Raw genomic sequence first — 17,146 nt, forward strand, 5'->3', positions numbered from 1 at the left:
CCTCTGTCCACCCAGCAGTGAATGGGTAGCTGAGTCTGTTAGATTTGGTGGTAAAAAAAATCATCCTGCTAAAATAATTTAGAAAAAGAGGAAGAACGATCATGTCACACCACTGTTTTTGGACATTACACTGGGTGCCTGCCAAGCAGAGAGTTTTATATAAGGTCACAGTTCTGTGATTTAAATACATTCTCCATGGTCAGGTATCGCTGTTATCAAATTTTAATTTATTCCGACTTACGCATCCATCCAGCAGAAGACAGAATCATGGAATGAATCCATAGAAGCAATCTGACTGATCATGGTTTTAATCTCACTGGACTTAGGGTTGGACTGGTTCAGGAATAGAATTACAAATGGGAGTTTCTTGGAATGGAGGAGTGGAAAGTTGATAGCTGTCAACTCAGGCTGTGGAAGAAATAAAATGAAGATGACAGTATGACATGATAAAGGAGAAGATAGCTCTACGACATGTACAATATTGCTGGGTTTCACACAAAGTACCTGGCTCATCAAGTTATTTATGACTTTAGGGCAAGATCATAATAATGTGTGATACTTGGTGTGCGACCTATAAGCTTGTGGTTCAAGTCCTGCCACAGCAGTGCAAACTGAATTACTGATTGTTTTGTTTTGATTTTTAAGGGTTTTTCGTCGCTAATGACACTCTTAAGTCATTTCAGAACCAGTAAAAATAAAGATGATCGGGGAAAAGTTGTAGATCTGAATTTAAAAGAACCAAAGAAAATTAAGACAAAGGAATAGGGAACGGTGCATCCACGAGCAATTCATCAATGTGCCTATTTTGACATTAGCTAATAGTCCCATCCAGGCACAAGCAAGGGACCCTACTATAAAGGATACACTCTAATGCTTATAAAGTACAATCAACATATTCAAAACTAAATCTATGAAAGTACAAGAGGGAGAAATGATTTACAAGGGAAAAACATCTCTCCAAAAAAAAAAAAAAAAAAGGAAACAAGACATTTGACTGCTTTCCCCTCAGTTAGGGAAAGCCTCCCGAAAAAAAAAAGCAATTTCAATCCAGAATAAAGATAGCAAAATGGGAAGGGTAAGTAGCAAAAGTGGTCATGGGAGATCAGAAGATCCCATCAAAGGCACTGAATCACTTAATATCCCATTTTCTCACCGCATTCTTGAGTAAAATGAGAACCTAGCAGATAATAGTGATGTCTGTCAAAAAAAATTGTAAAAGCTTTTCAATTACATGTCTCATCCTATACGATCAGTATTGCGACCAGCACACGTACCTTTTGCAAAGCACTTTGAGCACATACATATGTTGATACCAGTAAATCAAAATATTCCTGACATTCATCTCAATGTTGCAATCAAAATACTCGGGTCCATTGCGTTGAAAGCCGAGCAGAAATCAATGAAGAGGGGAAAGCCATAATTTGATGGATTTTTGACCAGGTGACTAGGTTTTTGTCAATTACCATCATCATCATTGCCTTTTTCACCCTGGGTCAGGGTATAGGCCACAGACAAACAGTTTCCATCCTTCTCTATCATCATCATCATTGCCTTTTTCACCCTGGGTCAGGGTATAGGCCACAGACAAACAGTTTCCATCCTTCTCTATCATTATCATCATTGCCTTTTTCACCCTGGGTCAGGGTATAGGCCACAGACAAACAGTTTCCATCCTTCTCTATCATCATCATCATTGCCTTTTTCACCCTGGGTCAGGGTATAGGCCACAGACAAACAGTTTCCATCCTTCTCTATCGTCATCATCATCATTTCCTTTTTCACCCTGGGTCAGGTATGCCACAGACAAACAGTTTCCATCCTACTCTATCATCATCATCATTGCCTTTTTCACCCTGGGTCAGGGTATAGGCCACAGACAAACAGTTTCCATCCTTCTCTATCATCATCATCATTGCCTTTTTCACCCTGGGTCAGGGTATAGGCCACAGGCAAACAGTTTCCATCCTTCTCTATCATCATCATCATTGCCTTTTTCACCCTGGGTCAGGGTATAGGCCACAGACAAACAGTTTCCATCCTTCTCTATCACGAGCTAACTTTTTAATCTCATTCCAGGTCTTACCACTTCTCTGTATATCAGCTTCTTTAATTCTTCTCCATGTTCCTCGTGGCCTTCCCCTTGATCTTCTGCCCTGAGGGTTCCAGTCCAATACTTTCTTTGTTATATTCCTACTCCCTGAGTATGAATCCCGTCCCCTCTCCCTGAATATAAAATCTTCTCCCCAGACTTGAGGTGTTTCTTACCATAGAATACAATAAAAACTATGAAGAAAAGAGCATATCCATGTATGTAGACCTTACCATTGCGGGGATCATGGCTTGCTTCACAAAGGTGACAATGTCTTCAACTCTTGAGATCTTGGACAATATCCTAACAGGCTGAATGGGGTCGTTGTGATGGAAGGAAATCAGGCTTGGGGATGAACAGTCGTGTTTCTTAGTACTGGTAAGATAAGGGAGACAAATGACAAGAAGATTTCATTTTTGGAAACAGCAAGAAAAATTTGCAGTAAATCAAAAATTGAATTAAAATCAACATGCACATTTATATTTGATACAATTGCTCATGCTGGAGTGTTTTACATGTCATAAGTCGAGTTTATAACCCAAGATTTGAGACTTGGGTTAGCTTGTTGTTCTATTAAGGAACATTAAAAATTCGACTGTCTTTAATTGTTAAAAAAAAAGTCAAATCCCATATTTCTGATCGTTTTTAAGCAAAATCCACATTTAGACATCTGGCTTATGCTGACATAATACTATAGTGAGAACACAGCCTCAGGCGTTATGTCAGGTTCTAACTCGTGTAAAAAAAATGAATTAATACCTGTGTTCTCTAGATATTGAACGTAATAATACTGTTTACTTTCCGCCATCAATCATCCTGACTGGATGTACTGAGACCTTTTCTCCCATCTGTTTAAGTTTTACATGGAGTGCTATCAAATTATGGCTTGTGTAGTTGGCTGAAAGAGGGTTTTGAACACGATACATTCTATATATTAAATAAGTTGGGGTTTTTTGTTTTTTTTGGGGGGGGGGGGGGGGGGGGGGGGGTTCTGTTTGAAGCTGTCACATCCAATTTTTTGTTCAACACTTTTTATCATTCTCCATACTTTACATTACTTCATTTGTTTTGCAAGCAAGCTATAATGATTAAATAATGTTTGTACTTGGGATAAAAATGGCAAATTTTAAAAATTCTGAAACCAACAAACCAACTTGCACACCGCCTTTAACTGGTTAAAATAAGACCGATTGACGAAGTGGAGATGAACTTTTCTTTAATTTTGGGATAGACTTTGATCTCTAATCATTTTTTGCCTGAATTTTGCCTGGAAGAAAGGTCATGCCTGTGAACTTTTCAACCCATGGGTATCAAAACGATGACAACAATAAAACACTTACACTAGACCCACAAGCTTGCCTTTGACTTCTCCAATGGCCACAAAAGGAGCAAGTTGCTTTGACGCATCTCTGAATAAACTCCACATAGCTATGAATGAAAAAAAATATAAGATAAAATAAAATTGAATATAATATCTTTCCATCAATCCAACGGCATTTTGGAATCTTTAAGTTTCTTTCAAGAATTAGCCGGAAAGGGCAAGGGGTAACTTGGCCGATTTAGAAATAGAAATTCAATTTTGTGGTTGATATATCTCGATAATCTATTAACCTTAGACTTTTATGCCATTTCTGTGGTTGATGTATCTAGATAATCTATTAACCTTAGACTTTTATGCCATTTCTGTGGTTGATGTATCTAGATAATCTATTAACCTTAGACTTTTATGCCATTTCTGTGGTTGATGTATCTAGAATATCTATTAACCTTAGACTTTTATGCCATTTCTGTGGTTGATGTATCTAGATAATCTATTAACCTTAGACTTTTATGCCATTTCTGTGGTTGGTATATCTAGATAATCTATTAACCTTAGACTTTTATGCCATTTCTGTGGTTGATGTATCTAGATAATCTATTAACCCTCTCGTGTTCAGATTCTTTTTGGGGGAGTAGATAATGAGTTCCCTATATGGCCATGTCAATCATGTAGACATCCTTTGATGATATAAGCCTACCCTTTGATATCTGTAGTCGCCTTTTCGTTTTCTACGGTCACTCATGGCTAAACTCCGCCCAGAAACGATTTCATAGGTCCGTCCATCACCAAATTTCAAACTTTTGTTCTCGTGAGTTCTTAAGTTTTTTGACCGAAGAACGATTGGCTACTGAGCATCTTGACCCTTCAACGATTGGTCGTTCTGGCTGCTCACGTGTCAACAGCCGTCAACAATGAATTGAATCATCGTCGATGCAGTGGAAGACGGCCATGGAATAGTTGCGTCACATCGCCACGTTGGAATAAATTATCCAGGCATGGTCGATAGGTAAAAAAGCCAAATTATGTTCTAGTTACATTTGAAACAAACAAAGTATATCACTGATCTCGTCTCTTTGGATATAAAGAATGATATAAAAATCAAGAAAATCGGCCGTAAATAAAAAAGTTGCTAAAAAAAGCTAAAATAAACAAAAGCAATTTTTAAAATCAAATTTATTCGTAAAACAGTTGGTTTTCAACCGATTTTTATGAAACAAAGACCAATGTACTTCTTTTTTCAAGCTGATTTCAGCAATGTGACTTTCAAATTCCTCAGAATTATATATTTTACTTTTAGATTTTAGAATTTAGGCTTACTCAAATAAGGTGTTATATTCCTTGCATAACAATAGCGTAATACATCGACGGGGAGAAGAGTCTTTGTTTCGGCCAGCTGGATAGATAGCCCGTGATTGGTCGAAGACTTTGAGACGCTTGATTCACAATTCTACACGAACGGACCCCGGCGGTCTATCAAAGAGGTGTAACAAATTTATTTACCGACTATTTTTCTTGGTGCTAAAATTACAAATTATAATTTCGCATCAGAAAAAATAACTCTGAAGTTCCTATCTCTTTATTACAATAAAATTGATACCTCGAATGACAAAATCGACCCACAAATAAGGGAGTTATAAATTATTAATAATATTTTAAAAGTTTACAATAATTGTCTTCAAAGTCATTTTTCATCACCGAAGTCGTAATTTTTTATCGATTTTTACCAAACAAAGTGCAATGTCAATAATTTTCACCCTCAAATAAAATAGGATTTAAATCGCAATTTCTGAAACGTATTTTCTTTTTTGTCGGCAAATTTATAAAAATCAAAGCTGAAAACACCCTGCGGCAGTGACAGGGCCTGTCATTTCCTTCATAACGATTGGATTTTACTTACTGAGGCCAGTCTTGACTACCCCGCCCATGAATATTATGCCGTTGTCGGTTTTTGTCGGGTTGAATCTTAAAGAGTTAACCTTAGACTTTTATGCCATTTCTGTGGTTGATGTATCTAGATAATCTATTAACCTTAGACTTTTATGCCATTTCTGTGGTTGATGTATCTAGATAATCTATTAACCTTAGACTTATATGCCATTTCTGTGGTTGATGTATCTAGATAATCTATTAACCTTAGACTTATATGCCATTTCTGTGGTTGATGTATCTAGATAATCTATTAACCTTAGACTTTTATGCCATTTCTGTGGTTGATGTATCTAGATAATCTATTAACCTTAGACTTTTATGCCATTTCTGTGGTTGATATATCTAGATAATCTATTAACCTTAGACTTTTATGCCATTTCTGTGGTTGATGTATCTAGATAATCTATTAACCTTAGACTTTTATGCCATTTCTGTGGTTGATGTATCTAGATAATCTATTAACCTTAGACTTTTATGCCATTTCTGTGGTTGATGTATCTAGATAATCTATTAACCTTAGACTTTATGCCATTTCTGTGGTTGGTATATCTAGATAATCTATTAACCTTAGACTTTTATGCCATTTCTGTGGTTGATGTATCTAGATAATCTATTAACCTTAGACTTTTATGCCATTTCTGTGGTTGATATATCTCGATAATCTATTAACCTTAGACTTTTATGCCATTTCTGTGGTTGATGTATCTAGATAATCTATTAACCTTAGACTTTTATGCCATTTCTGTGGTTGATGTATCTAGATAATCTATTAACCTTAGACTTTTATGCCATTTCTGTGGTTGGTATATCTAGATAATCTATTAACCTTAGACTTATATGACATTTCTGTGGTTGATATATCTCGATAATCTATTAACCTTAGACTTTTATGCCATTTCTGTGGTTGATGTATCTAGATAATCTATTAACCTTAGACTTTTATGCCATTTCTGTGGTTGATGTATCTAGATAATCTATTAACCTTAGACTTTTATGCCATTTCTGTGGTTGGTATATCTAGATAATCTATTAACCTTAGACTTATATGCCATTTCTGTGGCTGGTATATCTAGATAATCTATTAACCTTAGACTTTTATGCCATTTCTGTGGTTGATGTATCTAGATAATCTATTAACCTTAGACTTTTATGCCATTTCTGTGGTTGGTATATCTAGATAATCTATCAACCTTAGACTTTTATGCCATTTCTGTGGTTGGTATATCTAGATAATCTATTAACCTTAGACTTTTATGCCATTTCTGTGGTTGATGTATCTAGATAATCTATTAACCTTAGACTTTTATGCCATTTCTGTGGTTGGTATATCTAGATAATCTATCAACCTTAGACTTTTATGCCATTTCTATCGAAAAGATGGCATAGAATAATTGTTAACTTGTTCTGCCTTTGTAAAGCCTAGGCCAGGTAAGACTGGAAAGTTATGGTCACTGACGTTTGTAGCTGTAAGAGACATGATGATGATGATGATGATGATGATGATGATGATTATGATAATGATAATGATGATGATGATGATGATGATGATGATGATGATGATGATGATGATGATGATGATGATGATGATTATTATGATGATGATGACGATGATGAATAGAAGTTGTAGTTTTTAAAAAAATATTATCATGTCTAAATAGGAAGCTGTATTCCAACCTTTATCTTTCTTGGGGGCCACGAAAATGACGGATGATGGAGTGAAGTCTGTGATCTTTGTAGGAAATTCTCCCTTTATAAATGAATTCAGTTCAGCTTCGTCTTTCAATTCTATGGGCAAATCCTGTTTGAGCCTGTTGCAAATTAACAATTTTTTAAAAACCCAATGATTTTGAAGAGCATGATTTTGTTATACATGTGAACGATATTATAGGAAAAGTTGAACGTATTTCATTTTAAAATGAACATTTTTAAAAAGCTATTCTTGTCTACCCAGACTCAAAAAAAAAAAAAAAAAAAATTATTTTAAAATTTAAAAAATACCTTTAAAGTTTTTAAAGTGGCTAAATGCCACTGCTGGTAATTAATATCAAAAAGTTAACAGATAACATGAATAGCATGCAGAGTGATCCACCTCAATACGGTATTTATAAATTATGAAATAAAACTAGAAGAAGAATTGAGACCAGATAATCAGAAATTAACTCTTTCAGGGTTGTGAGGTCAATAAATCACTAATTTAACATCAATTAATTTCTGCTTTGGTAGCGTGAAATGGTCAGTGTGATTTGTTTGCAACGTTCTGTGCTGGAAGGAACATTGAATTACTGCAAAGAAAATTTCATCAGACTAAAACTAGCATCACTCATTTAAAAGAAAATAGAATAAAGAAAGATATTTTTCTTTAAGATGGTTTCCTCATACTAAAAAAATATTTATTTTTTAAAATAACTTAATTGAAAAAAAGAAAACAGGGCAAGGCTTATGTGACACTAAACAAAGAGTGACAAAAAACCCCCAAACACGACTGATATCGTGTTTATGGAGAAAAACATTGAATTGTATAAAAACACGTTTTATGTTTCCAAAACAAATAATAATGCCACTTCCTCAGAACAATCAGCCTGAACATAATTCTTTTCCAATCTAACGGTTGATACCGTGATGTGGTATGCCGACTAAATTAATATCCCTGAAAGAATGCTGGATAATGAAAATGTTCCAGCTGGAAGCTCGAAGAAATAAATAATAATAGACAATGAAATGGGAGCTTCACATTATTAAACAAAGACAGACAATGTGTATGTTTCCAGATTTCCCCTGGATCAACAAATAATAACGTGAAGTTGAATGTAAGCTTCAATTTAATTACAAAAACAGATCAAATGAACGTATCGGGTTTCCCCTTTATCAACAAAACAGGATGAATGAAACACCACAAATGAATGAGATGATGTGGTAGTGGCGTAGTTAAGATGAATAAACAAAACTTCACGTTATTATTTATCTCTTCGAGCTTCGAGCAGCAACGTTTACACTACCCTGTATCAACAAAACACGATGAATGAAACACTAAGGATGAATGAGAGATGTGAGAATGAAGTAGTAGTTAAGGTGAAATTCCTTGATTCAAGAGATATCATAAAAATTTGTTAAAATTTCTGATTAGATAAAATACTCACAAAGCAGCAACTTTGATGACAGATGACATGTCCAGAGGACCTTCATATGTTTGAGAGGGTAAATTTTTCTTGTAAATGCGAATTGTTGGATACAGGGCTATGTTTTCTAAGGTACACAAATCTGTCGCATCGTAGCAATTCACCACGGCAAGAACGTCTTTAATATTTCTCTCTGATTCCAAGGCCATAGCTGCATTGCCAAAGTCAGTGAGAAAACTCATACTGAGAGCATCATCTGGAGAAAAGAATTCAATTGCATAACAACAACACATTTTATGTTTCCAAAACAAATAATATTAATAATAATAATAATAATAATAATAATAATAATAATAATAATAATAATAATAATAATAATAATAGATCTTTATTGTCCATAAATATGGCAATTTGTCATTTAGTTACACTTGTTATAACGTTAAATGATAACTATAACATTGAACAGATATTTCACTCCTACTTATTTTCTCTCTCGCTCTCTCTCTCTCTCTCTCTCTCTCTCTCTCTCTCTCTCTCTCTCTTTCTTTCACACTTACTCAGAACAATCAGCCTGAACATAATTCTTTTCCAATATAATTTTTGCTTTTTAATCTGGAACTGATATTATTGTTATCATTATTATTATTATTATCGTTTATACATGAGTAAAAATAATGTACATAATGTATCAGATAATAGATTATTAGTTGTCTAACTTTCCATGTTTGCTGTTTTAAATGGTTTCCTTTTGGCAATATACGAGGGTGGGTAAAAAAATATTGGGACAAATGTCCTACGGAGTTCATTTTTTTTTGTCATGTGACGTCATATTTGGCTCAATCGAACTAACACGTGTACTCTTTAAACCAAAAGTTGAACATTTTAATTCTGTCAAATTTTGACATAGTTACGGCATTTCAGAATGGCTGCCCCCATGAATGTCCGTCAGCGACAGGAAGCTGTCATTGAATTTTTTTTTTGTTTTCGAAGAAGAAACCTCGAGTAACATTTTTAAACACCTTGGGAAAGTTGATAAAATTCAGGCATTTTGTGGAGGCAGTATTTTTGGGTGAGTTGAACGTGTATCTTTCCATTTAGAAGAAAATGAGATGCAATCCAACACCTAACCTGAAACCCTCACAACCATGTATTTATCTGACAAATCTTTTGATGGTCGCCGTCCAAGCAGCGTCAACTCATTGAATCAAATAAAGACAAGCATTGATCAGATTTGATAGAACTTCTCTTGATGAGATAGCAGGTACAAATAGACATAGAAGCGACTGCAAGCAAGAATTTGTCAAGTTGGACCGGATTTGGCAATGGAACGATTGCTGTTTCTTCATGAAAGGGAGGGAATCGATGGACAACGCTGTCTCACCCTCCGTATTCACCAGACTTGACACTTTCAGGCTTCCATCGTTTTGGTCCATTGAAGGAGGAAATGAGGGGACATCGCTTTGAAGATGATGAAGAAGCCAAGACAGTAGTGAAAAATTGCCTGAAAGTTCAGTCAACTCAGTTTTACGAGGACAGAATACGTGGCCTTACAAAAAGGTGGACTGTCGCTATCGAGAAAGGCGGAGACTATGTTGAGTAGAAGCATTCTACTCGGCTAATGCCAAGCTTTAATTTAATAATAATAAATAATAATGCTGAAAACTTATATAGCGCTATAACTCCGAGACACCAGTCTCTAAGCGCTTAAATTACAAATTACTTTGGCTGACACATACTCATTCACACACACAAGCATACACACACACACACACACACACACCCAGACACACAACTCACAATAGAAACCAGACAGACCTATCTTGCTTCTCACAACATCTACTAAAGACGAAACAGATATGTTTTAAGCGAACGTTTAAAAATAGACAAAGATTCTTTTTCACGAATGCTCTGTGGTACGGCGTTCCAAACAGAGGGTCCGAAATGAGAAAAGGATCTCATTCCAGCATTTTTCCATATTTGAGGGACAACTAGTTTGGTGGAAGCACTGGCCGAACGTAAGGGGCGGGGTTTTGAATATATTTCAATTAGTTCCGAAATGTAGGAAGGGGCAGTACCTTCAAGACAACGATACACTAAAACACAAGCTTTGAATTTAATCCTTTTCTCAACAGGCAGCCAGTGCAGGTCATGAAGCAGAGGTCTGACAGAATCACACTTACACTTCATGAATACTAGTCTGGCAGCGCTGTTTTGGACAATCTGAAGACGTCTCAGATTATATTGCGAAACGCCAAACAACAGAGCATTGCAATAATCCACTTTCGATAGTACGAGGGACACAACCAGGTGTTTGGTCACATCCTCAGATATGAACCGTCTATTGGAAGCAATCTTTTTTAGTTGGAAAAAGGGAGATCTAACCAAATTATTAACCTGATGCTCCATCGACAGTCCAGAGTCTAAGAATGTGCCAAGGTTTTTCACTTTATCAACAATTTGAATGGAGGCATCCCCCAGCTTCAAATCTGTTTTACTTTTCCACTTCCTGTTCCCAAAATACAGCACCTCTGTCTTATCATCATTTAGTTTCAGTCTGTTCTCATTCATCCATTTCTTAACACTTTGGATACAATTCTTACTATTGGCTGATACTTCTTGTAAATTTCTCGTATTGGAAACGCAGTACAATTGCGTATCATCAGCGTATTGGTGGTAAGACAGACCGAAACTTCTGATGATTTTAGATAGAGGTCCAACGTACAGAACAAAAAGAATGGGTCCAAGTACTGAACACTAGGGAACCCCACAATCAAGAATGATTTCCTCAGATCTATATTCATCCACCGTAATAATCTGTTTACGATTAAACAAATATGACCTAAACCAATCAAGCGCTGCACCAGACACGCCATAAGTAATTTCAAGACGTTTGAGGAGAAGATTGTGATCAATAGTATCAAAAGCAGACGATAGGTCAAGCAAATTCAGCAAAATTTGAGGTATGATGCATGGTATTGACTCAATTTGTTTTAAAGTAATAAACAAAGTCCCACTACTTTTTGACTCACCCTTTTTAAGACCCTAAAATCTTTTTTAAAATAATAAAATTCCGAGAGAAATACAGGATTTGTCAGCTCTAACTTCCTCAAAATGTACATTTATTTTTTAAAATTATATTTCCCTGATGAGTCATATTCTTGTGAAAAGCAACTTACAAGGCAGGTAAAAAAGAACTATTTTGAGCTTGGCACTTTTTATGACATTTTGAAATGTTGCTTTGGAAACAACTGGCATATGAGTGATCTCTGACTCATTTTTTTTCGCGTTGAAAATAGCATTGGCCACTTCGTCGTCTTGGGATTCCACTGTAAAAATAAAGAAAAAAGAATAAATAATATTATTAGATAAATTATAAGACAGCTATTCTGCTGCTCATTGACAAAGGGCCTTCTTATATTTTGGTCAGAAAACTTTTATTCCATTTATAAATAGATTTAAATGACCCTCACAATTGTCAAATTTTCTTGAACCTAAATTTCTTTTAAAAAACCTAAATATATTTGGCCAGAAATCTTTAAATTCATATAATGTTTTTGTTTTTGTTTTTAAGGGTTTTACGGCGCTTGCAACACATTTAGGTTATATCAGCGCCAGTAAAAAGGAAGAAAATGGGATAGTAAAAAGTTATAGAATTACAATAAAAGCACCCAAGAAAAAGTAAGACATAGGGGAACTGGGAACAAATAGGGATCAGATGTAGATTCCAAGAGCAGACCACCAATGCACTTAGTTTGAGATCACCTAAAAGTCTCATCCAGACACAAGCACAGGTCCCATCTAAGAGGAATACACTCAAATGTTTACCAATCATTTAATATAATATGTAAACTCAACATAATACAATGCATAACAGAGAGATGATTTACAAGGAAAAAAATATCATCTCCCAAAACTATAACTATACATTCGACTGTTTCCCTCCCAGCCAAGGAGCTCCGGCAAGGATCAGGACAAAACTAAGTAATCTCATTCCAAGACAATGACAGGAAACAATTGGGAAACGGGTATGGGGGGATAGAAGACACAGCATGTACCTCCCTGCCCACTATGGGAGGTCAGGATCCCCACCCAGAAATTCATATAAGTAAAGGGACTGGTTTTAATAATAATAATAATAATAGTAATAATAATAATAATAATAATAATAATAATAATAATAATAATAATAATAATAATAATAATAATAATAATAATAATAGTAATAATATAATAATAATAATAATAATAATAATAATAATAATAATAATAATAGTAATAATAATAATAATATAATAATAATAATAATAATAATAATAATAATAATAATAATAGACCTGTAAATGAGCTCTATAAAAATTGACTGAAACTGAAATTCTTCGTAGTGGAAAATTCCAAAGAATCGAAATGAATAGTAAACAGCAAGCTCGCTTGAGCAAAACAATGGCAGAAAACTAATTTGCATGAGAATTAATTAGGCAATTTACCATTGTTTCTTATAATTAGGTACCCAATCAGTGAAGAAACGGTCAACCAGTTTGTTTACAAAGTGAGGCAATCGAAATGTGCTTGTAGCAATCATATAACTTTCGATTTGATGGTGTCTACATAATGCACTTCCGGCATTCGCATTTTACTTTTTCATACTTTTACTTCCAACATAGAAATGTGGTCAATTTTGGCTTAGATAAAACAGTAAAATTTATCGCTCAGCGGCTCAGTTAAAATTGGCTACCATTGGCATCACGACAGGTTTGGAAAGTGAAAAATAATTTCACGAAGGCTTTGTGAAAATACACTGGGAAGTGTTCAGACACAGCAATTCTAAAAAGCGTCACTTAGCCTTGGCAATATATTATCCATCGTTAATATAAATGGCCCATGAGCTATGCGTAACGCTGTGGAACATTCCTAATTACTTTACAGTCATTCGACTACGATTAATGAATTCTTACTTTCTTCATTTCTTTCTTTCCTTTTAAAAAAATATTTGAATATGATGAATTGACTGAGAATTTACAGGTCTAAGTAGCGGTGGTTGTGATCCTTATGGTGGTGATCATTGCAAGGAAGGTAATGAAAATAATGTGGTAGTTCTTGTAGTTGTGGTGGTTGTAATGATGATGATGTGGTGGTGGTTATAGTGGTGGTCGTAATGAATTGGTGGTGGTAGTGATGCTAATGATGTAGTGGTGGTTGCAGTAGTGGTGGTAGTGATAATGATGTGCTGGTAGTGGTGGTGGTAGTGATGATGATGTGGTGGTGGTGGTTGTTTTAGAAGTGGTGGTGGTGGTGGTAGTGGTGATTGTAGTAGTGGTGGTAATGACAATGATGATGAAATTGTGGTGGTTTTGGTTGTAGTTGTGATGGTAGTGATGATGATGATATGGTGGTGGTGATGGCTGTAGTAGTGGTGGTATTGGTAGTGATGTGGTAGTGGTTGTCGTATTCATATCGGTAGTGGTGATAATGGTTTTGTGGTTGTAGTAGTGGTGGAACCGATGATGATGTGGTTGTAGTACTGGTGATCTCGCAAAATTCTAGTAGTTTTCTCCTAAAATAAATTCAAGTAGTTTTCAAGGAGATTTTCTCAGGAATATCAAAATCAAGGAATCTTCCAGGAGATTTTCTCAGGAATATCAAAATCAAGGAGTCTTCAAGGAGATTTTCTAAGGAATATCAAAATCAAGGAGTCTTCAATGAGATTTTCTAAGGAATATCAAAATCAAGGAGTCTTCAAGGAGATTTTCTCAGGAATATCAAAATCAAGGAGTCGTCAAGGAGATTTTCTAAGGAATATCAAAATCATGGAGTCTTCAATGAGATTTTCTAAGGAATATCAAAATCAAGGAGTCGTCAAGGAGATTTTCTCAGGAATATCAAAATCATGGAGTCTTCAATGAGATTTTCTAAGGAATATCAAAATCAAGGAGTCTTCAAGGAGATTTTCTCAGGAATATCAAAATCATGGAGTCTTCCAGGAGATTTTCTCAGGAATATCAAAATCAAGGAGTATTCAAGGAGTCCTTGAATATAAGGAGGCCACGGAAATCATGGCTTATATATAGCAAAACACTTTAAATAATAGCTGAAAAAAATATAATGACATGGTTATATTATGTTTATATTTATTATTTCTTTGAAATGTCTTTGTGTTGATTTGTTACAAAAGCAACTTTTTATCACTTTCTCAAATATACCTTCCGCATGTTTTTGAGAAATGAATATTTTCTTTATACTATTCCTTTGTCTGTTTTTAAGGGTTTTGCCATGCTTGCAACACATTTAGTTCCTTTCAGCGCCAGTAAAAAGGAAGAAAAATGGGTTAGTCAAAAAGATTCTAGATAACAATTAAAGGCATGCGTGAAAAAGTAAGACAAAGAGGTATGGTTCAAATAGGGCACAGATGTAGATTTCGAGAGCACACTATCAGTGTTTCTAGTTTGAGATCATTTAAAAGTCTCATCCAGACAGAAGCGCAGGTCCTCACTAAGAGAAATACATTAAAATGTTTAAAAATCATACTTAAAACAGAAATATATTTGGACATAACAGACAGATGATTTATAATGAAAAAAAAAAACGAATACTACACATTTGACTGTTTTCCTCTCAACAAAGGACTTTGGCAAGGGCCATAACAACCTAGTAATCCCATTCCAAGTCAAAGACAGAAAGCAACTTGGAAAAAAGATAAAGAAGGACAGAAAGCACAGCAAGTGACCTCCTGCCCACTGTGGAAGGTCAAAAGATCCCACCCAGTACTAATTCTTTGAATTACATACTAAGTTTTTGAATGACATAAAAATTGAAATCTGTTTTTAAAAAAAATAATTGAGCTTTATATAGTGCAATATCCACTAAATGTGCTCAAAGCGCTTTACAAGGGGTCCCTGGCCAACAGCAACATTTAACATGTAGGACGGGACATGACGCCTGTTAGGCGATATTACAATTTTTCGGACAAAGACAACGCTGTTAACGGCCAGGTACTCATTTTACACCTGAGTATGGTGAGAGAATGTGAGTAAAGAGCCTTTTCCAAGGACTCAACTATGCGCCGAGTGCGAGGCTCGAACCCAGGACCTTCGGTTCCGAAAGCGAGTGTCATACCACTAGACCACATAGCCGCACATTTGAACATTACAAAAAGCATCCTTTTGCCACTTTTGCATATGTACCTTCAGCATGCAGTTTGTTGAAATACTTGGAACTACCCTTCACAATTTCCCTTGAGGGTGCGGTAGGAACGACAGCTGCATTGACTAGGAAATGACGAATCTCTGTCAGGTTTAGATGGTCTTGTCTGTCCATGAAAGTCAAATTTCCATCCTGTGAAAATATCATGAGGCAAATTCCAATATAAGTTTCATTAATTCCATAATTCCATTAATATTTTACTTCTACAATCCAGATAATCTTTTTTTGGGGTTTAAATACGAGTTTTCATAATGACACTGAGCTGCTAAAAGCAGTACGAGTAATAAACAAACATGAATCTAGCAGCTTTTCGAAAGGAACAAAATACCAAACACAGAAGGTTTTTGTTTTTATTTTTAAGGGTTTTACGGCGCTTGCAACACATTAAGGTCATATCCGCGCCAGTAAAAAAGAAGAAAATGGATTTGTAAAAAGTTCTAGAATTACAAGGAAAAAGTAACGATATGTATTGAAATGTAAGCTTCAATTTTAAATAAAGACAGATCCTGAGGACATTTCAGGTTTCCCCTTTATCAACAAATGTTTTGTTTGTTTTTAAGGGTTTTATGGTGCTTAAAACACATTAAGGTCATATCAGCGCCAGTAAAAAGGAAGAAAATGGGGTAGTAAAAAGTTATAGAATTACAATTAAAGCACCCAATAAAAGGTAAGACAAAGGTTTGTTTGTTTGTTTGTTTGTTGCTTTAGGTCTCTTCCAACACAATTGAGGTTATATGAGATACCGCTGAAACAAAAAAACAAGCAATCTAACAAAAATAGTACAAATGTAAATCAAAATCATAACCTAAAGATATCATAAGCTAAATTATAAATAACCAAGAACAAACAGGCAGAAGATTTACAGAAAAAAAAATATCCCCTGTCAAAAATACAATCACAAACCAAAGAAGCAGGATAGGCTAGTAAAGAGAAGAAGAAACGACATCACTATCGGATCATACACCCATGCGAACATCATAGGTATATGATTCAAGGGTGATGCTCCCATCCAACCACCCGCGTAAGACAAAGGGGAATTGGTTCAAATAGGAAAATGATGTAGATTCCAAGAGCACACTTTCAGTGTACTTAGTTTGAGATCACCTATAAGTCTCATCCAGACAGAACCACAGGTCCCCACTAAGAGGAATACACTCAAATGTTTATAAATCATATATAATACATACACAAAACATAATACAGTGCATAACAGAGAGATGATTTACAAGGAAAAAAATATCATCTCCCAAAACTAACTATACATTTGACTGTTTCCCTCTCAGCCAGGGCCAGGACAAAACCAAGTAATCTCATTCCAAGACTAAGACAGAAAGCATGTTGGAAAACAGATATAGGGGGATAGAAGACAGTATGTGCCTCCCTACCCACTATGGGAGGTCAGGAACCCCACCCAGCATATTGTAGCAGAAGTCCATTTGTGGAAGGGAGAGGGCACATCAAACTGATAGTTTTTTTGTTTTTTTTTTGTTGTTT

General features: G+C 35.3%; 1 protein-coding gene across 2 annotated transcripts in view; it reads right to left on the reverse strand.

The window, feature by feature from the left end:
• LOC144966096 (thioredoxin domain-containing protein 16-like) overlaps positions 1-17,146 on the reverse strand; it is a 73,277-nt gene that overhangs the window by 11,019 nt on the left and 45,112 nt on the right. For both annotated transcript variants that reach the window (XM_078902173.1, XM_078902182.1), the window contains exons 11-17: positions 15,634-15,784; positions 11,632-11,781; positions 8,477-8,711; positions 7,014-7,147; positions 3,430-3,517; positions 2,323-2,464; positions 242-408 (exon numbers count right to left, since the gene is read on the reverse strand). In XM_078902173.1, the coding sequence (XP_078758299.1) occupies positions 242-408; positions 2,323-2,464; positions 3,430-3,517; positions 7,014-7,147; positions 8,477-8,711; positions 11,632-11,781; positions 15,634-15,784 (1,067 nt within the window). The remainder of the gene's footprint in view (positions 1-241; positions 409-2,322; positions 2,465-3,429; positions 3,518-7,013; positions 7,148-8,476; positions 8,712-11,631; positions 11,782-15,633; positions 15,785-17,146) is intronic.

The sequence above is a fragment of the Berghia stephanieae genome, chromosome 1 (genome assembly GCF_034508935.2).
Source record: "Berghia stephanieae isolate SIO BIC M18660-M18661 chromosome 1, UCSD_Bste_1.3, whole genome shotgun sequence".
In the NCBI taxonomy this organism is placed as follows: domain Eukaryota; kingdom Metazoa; phylum Mollusca; class Gastropoda; order Nudibranchia; family Aeolidiidae; genus Berghia; species Berghia stephanieae.